The sequence below is a fragment of the Cetorhinus maximus genome, chromosome 8 (genome assembly GCF_964194155.1).
Source record: "Cetorhinus maximus chromosome 8, sCetMax3.hap1.1, whole genome shotgun sequence".
In the NCBI taxonomy this organism is placed as follows: Eukaryota; Metazoa; Chordata; class Chondrichthyes; order Lamniformes; family Cetorhinidae; genus Cetorhinus; species Cetorhinus maximus.
Window position 1 is genome coordinate 19,680,876 of NC_135886.1, and position 14,230 is coordinate 19,695,105.

Sequence of the window (14,230 nt, forward strand, 5' to 3'; positions counted from 1 at the left end):
TTTCCATAGGAATTACTGTCAACTCACCTTAATAAATCTACTGAACTGAATAAGAACATTGATCATTTTTCGGTTACATGATCTCCTCAGACTGAAAGGCCACAAAAATCAGTAAAGGCTAACAACTCAGAACTTTAAATCTTGAGCTTGATTCCTGATGCCATTGAATTTTGATTTGATTTACAATAGGTTGAATATGTTAAAAACATCTTCATATAATTGAAAGTGGCTTATCAAATATCAGTGGAAAGTTAAGGTTGCTTCTTTCGAAATATTGGATTGTATTTATCTTTATCCTTATAGGTTGACAATTTTAAGAGGCTCCCTTCCAAGGTGAAGATGTTTCCGTTGTTCCTAAGTCTAGGTGAGTTTTGAAAACCATGAAATTGAACATAAAAATAGATGCATAATTAAATGTGTCAGTGAGCAAACCTATCACCGATGTGCTTATCTATAATCTTTTCATGCTTTGTTTTGAAAACGAATAAGTGTCGGGAGCTGATTTATCATTGAAAAGGATTAATACATGTATTTTAAGATTAAGGACTTAAAACATTCCAAACAGAGCATCATGCATGCATATTACTGGCGGCTGGTTTGGGCATGTTTCCTAACAGTAAATGATTGAGGTAGCCACACACAAATCTTTATCAATACTTCTGCTGTAAGTATATTTTTAGTGCAATTTTCTTATAGGTGTGTTATAACTGTTGACATTGTTACTAAAGGGAAGCTTAAGTATAGTTGTCAGCCAGTCAACAACACTAATGTTATTTTTTGCTATCATTATTAGGTTAATTGGATATTCCTGAGAAGTAGTTAACTTTTGAAAAGTGGTAATTTTTGAAGAATTGATATGATAAACAAAGACAAAGATAACTAATTCCATCCAACCTTATCTGTATGTGTGGCACCAGCCAATGAGTGTAAGGTCTATCGCTCTGAGACTGCATTGGTTAAAATATGGTGACATGGGGCTGGATTTTAAGGGGTGGGTGGGGATGGGCATACTGGTCATGCCATCCCCCCCACTGCCGGAAGGAAAGTCAGTTCCAAACTGACCGACTTTAAATAAGGCCGCCCCCAAATGGAAGGACATCCTGCCCTCAGGAGCTGCCGGCCAATCTAGAAGAACAAGGTCAGCAGGCTTGTGGGTACGCTACCACCTCTAAGACCCCCTCCGAGTCATGCGCTAATCCTGATTTGGAAATACGTTGCCCTTCCTTTGTCATTACTGGATCAACATCATGGAACTCCCTCACTTACATTACCGGGAGAGTACTGTCACCAAATGGATGACAGGAGATCAAGAAGACAACTCACTACCACCTTCAAGGGCAATTAAGGATTTGAAATAATTTTGAAATAAGCTCACCTTGCTAGCAATGTTGTCTCCCATGAATGAATATTTTAAAAATTAGTTTCCAGATATTATGGATCACAAATACAAATGTGAACTTGAACATGAGAAATATGAACCTGATGCAAAATGAAAAAGTTGGCATTAAGGCAAAGCTACTAGGCTGAAACTTAACATTCTTGAATACAGCAGTAAAACCTCCCAAAAGTATCTCTAGGTGACTAGAACCTTCAATAATGTCATTGGGCAACTGAAGGACCATATTTACTTTTGAAAGCATCTCTAGTGGGCCATAAACACTGCAGCCTTCAACTAAATTTTGGCTATTTTTACCGCGTTTTTGTTATTTTGCTGTTCTTCAGTCCACCCTAGGGGAACTTGGAATATAAATGGAAAATGCTGGAAAATCTCAGCAGGTCTGGCAGCAGCTGTGGGGAGAGAAACAGAGTTAATGGATGAAATTTTCTAGCCCGCACCACCACCCCCAGCCCCTTCCCCATGATGGGCAGCTGAGCCATCCAAATCCCTGTTCACATCAGCAGGACCAGAAGATCTCGCCGTCATGAGACCATGAGACCATAGGATGTAGGAGCAGAAGTAGGCCATTCAGCCCATCGAGTCTGCTCCGCCATTCAATGAGATCATGGCTGATCTGATAACCCTCAACTCCACTTTCCTGCCTTTTCCCCATAACCCTTGAATCCCTTACTGATTAAATATCTGTCTATCTCAGCCTTGAATATACTTAATGACCCAGCCTCTACAGCCCCCTGTGCTAAAGAATTCCACAGATTCACTACCCTCAGGGAAGAAATTCCTCCTCACCTCTGTCTTAAATGGGGGACCCCTTACTCTGAAGTTATGCCCTCTGGTCCTAGACTCTCCCACAAAGGAAACAACCTCTCAGCATCTACCCTGCCAAGCCCCCTAAGAATCTTACACGTTTCAATAAGGTCACCTCTCATTCTTCTAAACTCCAATGAGCACAGGCCCAACCTACTCAACCTCTCCTCATAAGAAAATCCCTCCATACCCAGGAGCAACCTAATGAACCTTCTCTGGACTGCCTCCAATTCCAGTATATTTTTCCTTAGATAAGGGGACCAAAACCGTTCACACTATTCTAGGTGTGGTCTAACTAGTGCCGTGTATAGTTTTAGCAAGACTTCCCTATTTTTATACTCCATTCCCTTTGAAATAAAGGCCAGCATTCCATTTGCCTTCCCTATTACCTGCTGAACTTGTATGCTAGCTTTTTGTGATTCATGCACAGGGACCTCCAAATCCATTTGTGCTGCAGCTTTCTGCGGTCTTTCACCATTTGAATAATATTCAGCTCCTCTATTCTTCCTGCCAAAGTGCAGAACCTCACATTTTCCCATATTATATTCCATCTGCCAAGCCTTTGCCCACTCACTTAACCTGTCTATATCCCTCTGTAGACTGTGTCATCCTCACCACTTGCCTTCCCATCTATTTTTGTGTCATCCACAAACTTGGCGATAGTACATTCACTTCCCTCATCCAAGTCAGTAATATATATTGTAAATAATTGTGGCCCTAGCACTGATCCCTGTGGCACTCCACTAGTTACAGGTTGCCATCCTGAAAATGCTGCCCTATCCCAACTTTCTTTCTTCTATTAGTTAGCCAATCCGATTTGCAGGGCTTCCTGTGCCTCACGAAGGCCACCCAGAAAACCCTGTTGGGTTTGCTAGTAGCCCACCAGGGGTGTCCCTCGTTGACAAACACTTAGTGCCAGGTCCCTCAAGAGATGAGGGGCTGGAAAATTTCAGCCAACGTTTCAAATCCAATGTGACTCTTCTTCAGAACGGGACTGGATATGGCTATAATGCCTCCAACTTTCCAATACTCCATGTGGAAATTGGCCACTTAGGCCAGCAATAGAGGGCAGAAAACACTCAGGACCCTTTATTCTCCCTCAGCATGGTGCCTAAATGTATAGGACTCTTTCTACAAGTATGCAGAACATGCATTGCACCGTTTTTATCCTTCTAAGCCATTTCCTACTAATAAAGGTTATGCAAAGTACTTACTTCTTATTTATTCAACGTTTACTAACGTTGCTTGAATATGATCCTAGTGGAGCTTTTTCTGTAGTTTAACTGTCACTATGTTTTCAGTATTTGCCAGTTATGTCACAGCACAGACAGATTGCTCTCAGCAAGCATGCTACCCCACGCCAGGAGATCTTGTCATAGGTCGGATGGATAAACTACAAGCCTCATCTACATGTGGTCTTTCTGCATCTGAGAGATACTGCAGCCCAAGGACATACTATGGACGGGTCAGTAACATTAATATAGTAATAACTTGTTTCTGGGTTATTGGCTAGTATGTACTATGATTAAGTGGTGTCACATTTTAAACATCCTTGTTGATCATTAATTAATCTGGCTACCAAGTGGCCAATTTTACCATGAAAGAAATTCATTTTTTTCAAATATATACTGTTTCTACGTTTCAAAAAATTGTTTTTGTCTTGACAAGGATTCACTGCTAAGCCCTTGAGGGAATCTCTAGGGCATGTCTGACCTGAAAATTAACCCGGTGTAATATGCAAGATTTAAGTTGATTCACAAATACACCTATGGGGTAGTACTTTGGAATATATCCCGGATATTGAAGGGGCTATTTTAGCTTTATATTTCCTGTATAATTTAAATAAAACATATGCACTTTCCAGCATTTTACCCCAATACTTGACAAAATTCTGATGGAAACTGAAAAGTAGAATTTGATTTAAATGGTGTTCCACCTTCTAACATGCTGTTAAGCAGCAACCACTATCTTGGGTGGAAGAAATGTTCAATGTAACAAAATAGCAAAGTATATGCAAGGTTTTGCTAGAGAAGTGATTTTGTCAAATTTAAGCTATTTCTATGTTTGAGAGAATTATTTTAAAATATAAAACTAAAGCAGACTGAATATCTGGCCATACACATTTGATAGATTTCATGCAAAAACTCAAGAAGTATTTTTTTTAAAATACAGTTGCCTCAGTCCATAAATATATATGTACTCTTTGTGGTTCCTTCATTGGAATAGGCACCATGTACATCATGCTGAACTGGGCAGTGATGAGAGTTCTGTGATGCTTATCAGTCTGACTTACTGTGGGTTATTATCCCACTTTGAGCCAGCCTGGATGCCTTTTAAGCTGTACCCCAATATCTTTGTTGGGTTTCTCTGACCTAATTATTGCCCGGCCCATTTTTTTTTAACTCTGTAGTATATTGAAGGAAGTAAATGCAGACAGTTGAGCATGGCTTTCAATTGAATCAGCAAGGGTGGGTCTCAGTTCTGTTTGCCCAAAGGCATGTTTCATTTTATAATGTGCTCACTAGCAAGAGTTTAACCCATTCAGGACTGTGCAGTCATATCATTTCTGCAATAGAACATAAGCAGTTGCAAAATCGCAATTATTTAACATAAGCATTTGAGCATTTAAAAATATCCAGTTAGTTATAGTCTTGTTGCTATAGTTAGGAGGAGTATAGGTTGCTGTTCTGGAGTGTTGCTGAAAACATGAATACAGTAGTTTCTTGTGTAATTGTAACTATGGGCAATTTTATTTTAAACCCTGAAGTGTTGACCTGAGTTCCCTGTGTATTATTTAAATCAAACTTAATGCTAGAATAACACTCTGTACTACAGATGTTTTGAAAAAATTGTTAATAAGAATAAAAATGTATTAGGTAATTTACATGTATCCAGTTATTCAATATTATTCAATATTATTGAAAACTGGATACATGTAAATTACCTGATACAATCTTTTTGAATAACTTTGCAACTGCACATTAACCAGCTGGTCCCCTATTGATTTAAATTTAGGCAACAACCCTGCATAATTTATAAACAAATCCAAATGTGTCCAAAAATTCAATAATGTTAATTAAACAATGACAATAGCATGGCGAAGCGGGTATTTGGTGCTGAATTTATTGTAGATGATTGGATAATTTATATGAAGTAACTTTTGAGTTGAGAGGAGTAGCTGTGTATAATATTTTATATATAATTACTATGTCAAAAAGAAAGAATCCCATTGCAATGCCCGACACAACTAGACCAGCAGTGTTTGTTAGATGCCTAGAAAATTTGAGGACACATATACACATTCTGATAGAGAATTCCTTCTACAAGTTCACTTGAAGAAAAATTGCAACAGTTGCTGAAATGTTGGCACAGGATTCAGACCCAAGATTTGCCCACTTTCTGTAAAATTGGATTGCAGCAACAGGAAAATTGCCCTTTTGATCAGTGACTATGTACATGAGCATTCCATAGGAAACAATCCAGCCAGATTGAACATGGTGCTATCAAAGTCCAAAATTATGCAATAGGTTATACTAGAACCCTAATGACTAAACCGCTCCCAAAGCAGGATACATAAAAGAATACAATATATATTTCAAAGTAGCACCTTTGGAGGGAATAAATATCTCCAATGTCCTGCTTCTGTGTTGCAAGTGATATATTGTTAGATTTGGACACAGCTCGTTAGCAGCTGAAGACAGCTCATATTAAAATGCTAGCATCGTTATACAAGTTAATAGTCTGGCACCAGGAACCCTGTGGATTAAATCAGACCACTGTGTTTTCTCATCACTCTTGCTGACTTTGATTTATATATAAATGGTGAGAGATGTGACATGGAAAAAAAATTAAAGAAATTGGTGTCTTTTAAGTATCTCTTGTGTTAGTAAATTGTTCAGTCAAGTACCTCAAATAAGTTGATTGAAATGCAAATGATATTTTTTTAAAAATGAAAAGTGTTTGGGTGGAATCACCCACTTCCGGTTGCGGCAGGCGGCATAGTAGGCCGAGGCAGAAAATATCGGGAGATCGCAAAAATTGGTTTCATGTCATCGTAAAACCAGTTTGCAATCATCCTCTCCACCCGTCAATGGCGAGCTGCGTTTCCCGTTGCCGCACGTAGGGAATCTAATTTCAATACTTTCGCATATCATTATAAGACCTGCTCGCCAGAATCATCCCCCTATGTTGAATCATTTGGGCACGTCAGCGTGCTGTACACGAGCAGTGCGCACCTGGCGTGCTGTACACGAGCAGTGCGCACCTGGCCAGCTGTACACGAGCAGTGCGCACCTGGCGTGCTGTACACGAGCAGTGCGCACCTGGCCAGCTGTACACGAGCAGTGAGCACCTGGCCAGCTGTACACGAGCAGTGCGCACCTGGCCAGCTGTACACGAGCAGTGCGCACCTGGCCAGCTGTACACGAGCAGTGCGCACCTGGCCAGCTGTACACGAGCAGTGCGCACCTGGCGTGCTGTACACGAGCAGTGAGCACCTGGCCAGCTGTACACGAGCAGTGCGCACCTGGTCAGCTGTACACGAGCAGTGCGCACCTGGCCAGCTGTACACGAGCAGTGCGCACCTGGCCAGCTGTACACGAGCAGTGCGCACCTGGCCAGCTGCACACGAGCAGTGCGCACCTGGCCAGCTGCACACGAGCAGTGCGCACCTGGCCAGCTGCACACGAGCAGTGCGCACCTGGCCAGCTGCACACGAGCAGTGCGCACCTGGCCAGCTGCACACGAGCAGTGCGCACCTGGCCAGCTGCACACGAGCAGTGCGCACCTGGCCAGCTGCACACGAGCAGTGCGCACCTGGCCAGCTGCACACGAGCAGTGCGCACCTGGCCAGCTGCACACGAGCAGTGCGCACCTGGCCAGCTGCACACGAGCAGTGCGCACCTGGCCAGCTGCACACGAGCAGTGCGCACCTGGCCAGCTGCACACGAGCAGTGCGCACCTGGCCAGCTGCACACGAGCAGTGCGCACCTGGCCAGCTGCACACGAGCAGTGCGCACCTGGCCAGCTGCACACGAGCAGTGCGCACCTGGCCAGCTGCACACGAGCAGTGCGCACCTGGCCAGCTGCACACGAGCAGTGCGCACCTGGCCAGCTGCACACGAGCAGTGCGCACCTGGCCAGCTGCACACGAGCAGTGCGCACCTGGCCAGCTGCACACGAGCAGTGCGCACCTGGCCAGCTGCACACGAGCAGTGCGCACCTGGCCAGCTGCACACGAGCAGTGCGCACCTGGCCAGCTGCACACGAGCAGTGCGCACCTGGCCAGCTGCACACGAGCAGTGCGCACCTGGCCAGCTGCACACGAGCAGTGCGCACCTGGCGTGCTGCACACGAGCAGTGCGCACCTGGCGAGCTGCACACGAGCAGTGCGCACCTGGCGTGCTGTACACGAGCAGTGCGCACCTGGCGAGCTGCACTTTGCTTGGGGCTTCGAGGTTTATTTGCCTATCTTGCTTCAGGCAGCTTCGCAGTCATCAGTGCCAGGCTTCACAGGCAGCATCACATCACTTTAATGGGGGCTCAAGGGCAAGACTTGCCTACCGGACTAGCCATAAGGCAGAGGTGGCTTTTTGATAGCTGCAGGGCTAGGGCTTGTTTGGGGAAGAGGGAGAAGAGGCCACAGGCAAGAGTAGAGGCTGCAAGGTGAGAACTGTACTGAGGAAGGGGGTATCCCAGGGTGTGTGCGCAGGCACATGTTGATCTGTGCAAGTGGCCTCAAGATGGTGAGGGCTGAGGAAGCAGTCTCCAGAGGAGATGAGGCCAGCTGGAGATGTGAGGGTGTGTATGATAGAGTGAGTGGTGATGTCCCTTGAGCTGGCAGTGAGTGAGATGCTATTGAATGTGTGATGGCCTTGTGAATGTGTGGGTTTAGAGCGATGAGATGGTTGCCTTAACCTGATGGCACAGATGAGATCATTCTTCCTCTTACTGCACTGGATGGCCAACCTCTTCTTTGGTATTTTTGGCATTGGTACTGATCACCACTGCCACCGCCAAACCATAGTGGTGACATTGCTGGACCTCCTGCTGCCAGAGTGGGGGTGGAGGACATCATGGTGGGTCTGTAAAAGGCATTCCAGTGAAGGGTCACTGAACTCTCCTTGGCTTCCAGGGCCATGTCTTCAGTGGAGCAGTCCTGGGCTGCAAGCATTGAGAACTGTGTGCGCGACTGCAGTTTAGATATGTCACCTGGAGTGAGGAAATGGTGCGATAATGGCGTGGTGGGCGATTCAGAGACTGCCCACCAGTGAGGCAGCATGTTTCCTGTGGCTACATAATTAACAAGACAGGAAGTGAATGATACAGCGTGAAAAGCTGCCACTACGGCTGGTGGGTACAACATTGTTTTCACACTTGCTACTGCACTTAGTACAATTCTGGGATGATTTCGCCCATTGTGATCTGTTTTGGTGAAATTATTTTTGCACCAAGGAAATACTGAAGTCAACAGGCAAAAGGAAATGCCCTCCTCTTTGACAATCCAAAAGACTGCTGGTGGAGGCATTGCTCTCTCGCTTGTGGGAAATTATTGTCAAGAAAACACCATCTGAAATTGTGATGTAGCACCTACACTGATCTAGGGAAATGTCATCAAAGGAGATTGAAACTTTATAAATGTTATCGTTCCATTTTCCATGTTACCATAATCAGCATTCTCTGAGATTTGGGCCCTGATAATCTGAAGGCCATTGATCCCAGTACAAATCCTTGGATTGAACCAGAAATGTGTGCATGGTCAGGTAGATGTTCTCTGTTTTCAATATCATTGATGGACACCTCTACCATTATGGGCATATCTCGAGAGCCTGCTGTAGCAGGAGGGGGGCAGTAATTTGGCCCTCCTTTCCATCTTTGTAATCTCTTCCAGCCACACGCCCCTCCAAAATATCTGCACTCATCTAATTCTTGAGGATTTCTGATTTTAATTGCTCCACCATTTGAGGCTGTGCCTCCAGTGGACTCCGCCTCACGCTCTGGAATACCCTCCCTACAACTCTTTGCCTCTCTGCCTCTCTTTCCTTCTTTAAGTTGCTTTTTAAAACCTAGCTATTTGACAAGCTTTTGGCCATCTGACCTAATATTGCCTTATGTGGCCTCTTATAATGTTCCTGTGAAATGTTGAGGAAATTTTTATGGCATGATAGGCTCTTTATAAACACAAGTCATAGTTATTTGCAGTCATTTCCTATCTGTGCTGGTATGAAGAATTTTGCTTTTGGAAATCTTGACCCCATGTGCAGAGGAGCCCGGGTCACCCACTAATGTGCTACTTTTTCTTCATGCATCTAGGTCAGGACCGAATCCTGAGGGTGGGCTTCATGTCCATCAGCCAGGTGGCATAACTTCTTTCACACACCTGTCCTTTCAGTGCCCACTCTCTTAGCCATTCCTCCTCTGATGTTAGGGATCATGTTTGAGGTGGACAGGATTTCTGCCCTGATCAGGTCCTCACAGAACTTAGTCGCAGACACCAAAGCCAGTTTTTAAGCCATCAACTTCAACTACAGCAAACTTGTTGGAGGGAGTGCAATGGAAGTCTTGCAGATTTTGGGGGCTTTTTATTTCTGCTAATTATTCTTGAATGGACTACCAGAACTTCACTCACTGATTAGTGCATCAGGAAATCAGTGAAGGCATGGCCCACAATTGTCTGCCCATTCATATTCACCAATAGAAAAATGGACAGCTCACTGACATGGGGTATTCATAAGATCAGTAATCACTTTGCCATAATTTTTATATGTTAGTCATGTGATTCATCTGTAACCAGTCAAAGTTGATGTAGTAATACTGAAAGCAGTGAATAGGGTACTGTAGTTGTGGAGTACTTTAGGCCTCAGTGAAGGTGGGGCCCATAATTGCCTCTAGAGAGGACACTCCAGCTTCATGTATATGTTGGTACAACACAGGAAGCAACAGTTAACAGTTATAATGTCTCACTCAATTGCCATAGAGCACAAGCACCAGGGGTTACTTCTGAAGGTGGGAGAGATTATCACGTCTCATTGGATAGCTACCACCCTCCCCAAGCTGGGCAGCTCCCTGTTGGTTAGGTGCTGTCCCATCTTGGCCTGCTTGCTTCAATTGGTGCTTGGAGCTTGGAAGGTCATCTGTCGACAGGCGTGTTGCTAATCTACGCACCAGCCAAGACAAACTCAACAAGGCTCCTTCAACAGCACCTTCCAAGCCCAAGACCACTACCATCTAGAAGGACAAAGACAGCAGATAGATGGGAGCACCAGCACAGGAAGTTCCCCTCCAAAACACTCACCATCCTGACTTGGAAATATATCGCCGTTCCTTCACTGTCACTGGGTCAAGATCCTGGAACTCCATCCCTAACAGCACTGTGGGTGTACCTACATCACATGGACTGCAGCAGTTCAAGAAGGCAGCTCACCACCACCTTCTGAAGAGCAACTAGAGATGGACAATAAATGTTGGCCTAGCCAGTGAAGCCCACATCTTGTGAATGAATGAAAAAAAAGACACCAGTCTTTCGCGTTGCAAGCTGGAATGTAAGGCCTTACTGACGACCTTCTGCAGGTTGATGACACACGCTGTGATCGACAAAGAATTTACAAGGTTCAATGTGGGCATTGCTGCACTGCAAGACCCTAGTCTCAGTCAAAGTGGATCTCTTAAAGAGAAACACTACACTTTCTTCTGGCAGGGGAAAAACCAAGGGGCAACATGCGAGTATGGAGTGGGTTTTGTAGTAAAAAAATACTCTTACTTGCGATGATTGTACACCGACAGAAGGCTCAGAGAGACTTCTTACCCTTCACTTGTCAACAAGCATGGTCCCATTTAACATCGTGAGCATCTGTGCCCCTACACTGACCTCCACCCCAGATGTCCAGGATCAATTCTATGAGACACTTGAAGCTGCCACCTAGCACCAGGAGACTTCAACACAAGGGTAGTTAATGGCCACACAACTTGGCCAATGTGCAAAGGGACCCAGGGAATTGGCAAAATGAAAAAAAAATGGACTGAGGTTGCTGGAGCTATGCTGTTACCATGAACTCTGTGTGACAAATAGCTACTTTTTTTTTATTCATTGGATGTGGGCATCACTGGCAAGGCCAGCATTTATTGCCCATCCCTAATTGCCCTTGTTCAGAGGGCATTTAAGAGCCAACCACATTGCTGTGGGTCTGGAGTCACATGTAGGCCAGACCACCAGTCCAGGTAAGGACAGCAGATTTCCTTTCCTAAAGGACATTAGTGAACCAGATGGTCATCAGCAGACTTTCAATTCCAGATTTTTATTAAACTCAAATTTCATCACCAGCCATGGCAGGATTCTTTAAGGCCTCAAGAAATAAAACTACCATCATTCCACTATCGCAACCATTTAGAAAGGCAAGGGCAGCAGATACATGGGAACACCACCACGTGGAAGTTCCTCTCCAAGCCACTCACCATCCTGACTTGGAAATATATCGCCGTTTCTTCACTGTCGCTGGGTCAAAATCCTGGAACTCTCTCCCTAACAGCACTGTGGGTGTACCTACACCACAGGAACTGCAGTGGTTCAAGAAAGCAGCTCACCGCCACCTTCTCAAGGGAAATTAGGGATGAGCAATAAATGCTGACCTAGCCAGTGATGTCCACACCCTGTAAATGAATAATTTTTTAAAATTCCAAAGTTATGGAGTTTTCCTATCCTGCTGCTGCCTCTGTAGCCAACTTTCTACTGGATCACAGCAACTACAATTAAACATAAGAGCTTTATGGAGTGTACTTATTGGATTGCATGAGATGAGTTGAGCATCAAAACTACATGTCTGATGCACTCAAGTCTACTGCCTCCATGGCGAAGTTGCTTAATGGAAAATGAACAAATAGATTTCAGTGGGACTAACACTCTAATTGGAAGCAAGTCAAATACAGTGGCAGGTTTCAATGACCTCGCCGGTGACTTTATGGGACAAAGGTTAAACTTTATTCAACATATTTCACCATAGCTGTCTGGAAAAGTTGGCTGAAATTGCTGTCTGGAATTTTTGCCTATGCAGTCAGAAAAACTGAAATGGAATAATGCTGAAAAGAGAGACATGTTGCAGAAACCTTTTGGCCCGAATCTTCTGGCCGGCGAGCGGAGGCGGGTCCCACTCGCCAACACATAAAATGACGCGTAGTGATGTCGGGCGTGCGTCCCGATGTCACTGCGCATCATTCCGATCTTCAGTTCGGCAGGCGTGCACCGGAGTCGTCTGCGCGCCTGCCGAATTGTCAAAGGCCTGTTAAGGCCACTTAAAAACTAAATTCAAATAATTAACGGATCTGCCCTTCCAACCTTAAGGTTGGCGGGCAGGCGACGAGACCAGGTGGCCTTTGCATTTATCTTGAAACCTCACCCACGGACGGGATGAGGTTTCATGAAGGAGTTATAAATCAAATACATTTTTTCATTAAAATGTGACACTGTCACATGAGGGGACATGTCTGAAATATTTTTTTTTTCTCTTTATTTAAAAAAAAAATTAAACTCCCTGAGGCAGCTCCGTGCCTTAGGGAGATTTCTGCGCTCTTTCGTGTTCATGCGTGCAGCCGATCACGGGCGGTTCAAGAGGAGGTCCCGCTCAGCACCCCCGACGGGGAGAAAATCCTCCCCTTTGTCTTGCACTTATCAGAACAAACACAAGAATGCCAAATTTCAAACGATCACCATCATTTACACTACAGGAGAAAAGGTGCTGATTGTTTGGAAAGTCGACTCTGATTGGCCGAGGGATTGCCACGGAGAATGCAGCGGGGAGCTATAGGTTCCCCAAGATCCCGGGTAATTCAAAAAAAGGCATAAGGCTTGAGCTTTTTCCTTTTGTTTGCGGAGAATGGGTCCCTGAGAATGAATGTGTGTTGTTTCTAGCAAGTGCAAATCAGCCACATTATGAGCTGGACTGATTATCTTAAATTGTTCGTTACTGTAGCTATTAGCGCACTCAGGATTGTTCAGCAATCAGATCAAAACTGAAATTCAGAGAAAATAGAAGTAGGAAACATTTTCAATCCTGGAATTTGGGATACAGTGAATTAAATTCTAAATTATGTTTGGACAAAAGATTGTGCCGAGGCCTATGTTGCTACATTGTGTTGTATGTGATTTTGATTGCTACACTTCAAAAGGGACACATGTGCAATGGAGATGCAGCATGCCAAATTTAGAAGTGATAAACTATAGGTTAATATTATCGAAGTTTAAACTTTGTAGTATGAAGGAAAATAGCCCCCAAGATAGATGAACTGTTAAATAATATAAAGCAGACCCCTCGTTCTCTGTGATTCTACTGGGTAGGGTGGCACTGGGTAGGGTACTGGACTATCAAATCAGAGTTAGTAAGTTCAAAATCATATTGTTAAATTAAATGCAAGAAATCTGGTCATTTATAGATCAGATCTCTGACTGCACCACTTCTAGTTAACCATACTGCTGTATAATCAGGCAAATAATGAGAGGTGGGGGCTTCATGAGCACCCCCACCCTCAACCATGCTAGAGTCTAGCATATAAATGCAAGTAAGAGAGCTGAGTGGTTTGTGATCATCACCATTCAAATATGCCGAGTGGATGATCCTATCTGACCTACTCTTGAGGTCTCCACCACCACAGATGCCAGCGTCGGGATGCTTTGATTCATTCCACATGACATTAAGAAGCGATTTAGTGCGCTGGACACAGTGAAAAGTATGAACTCTGGCAAATTACTTTTTATAATGGTGAATACTTGCACACCAAAACTAGCCTCCACAGAGGTATTCCAGTGTAGCTAAGCCAGCAGTAGCATCCACCCAGCAATGGGGAAAATTGACCAAGTATAAATCCATGAAAAGCAAGACAATGTAACCCAACCAATTATTGCCTCATCCACCTTCACACAAACATCAACAATGTGGTGGAAAGAGCTTTTAATCACCAACAAGCCACACACCATCTTAATCACCCACTTGTGGGAATTTATTATCAAGAAAACACCATGAATGCTCTTAAAAGATGAAC

General features: G+C 44.3%; 1 protein-coding gene across 1 annotated transcript in view; it reads left to right on the forward strand.

Annotated features, from left to right (window-relative positions):
- The first annotated feature begins 219 nt into the window (after window positions 1-219).
- The window catches only part of lamb3 (laminin subunit beta 3), a 53,650-nt gene continuing 39,639 nt past the window's right edge, over window positions 220-14,230 (forward strand). Inside the window, exons 1-2 of the mRNA XM_078546556.1 lie at window positions 220-364; window positions 3,505-3,668. Coding sequence (XP_078402682.1) covers window positions 340-364; window positions 3,505-3,668 — 189 coding nt within the window. The 5' untranslated portion in view covers window positions 220-339. The remainder of the gene's footprint in view (window positions 365-3,504; window positions 3,669-14,230) is intronic.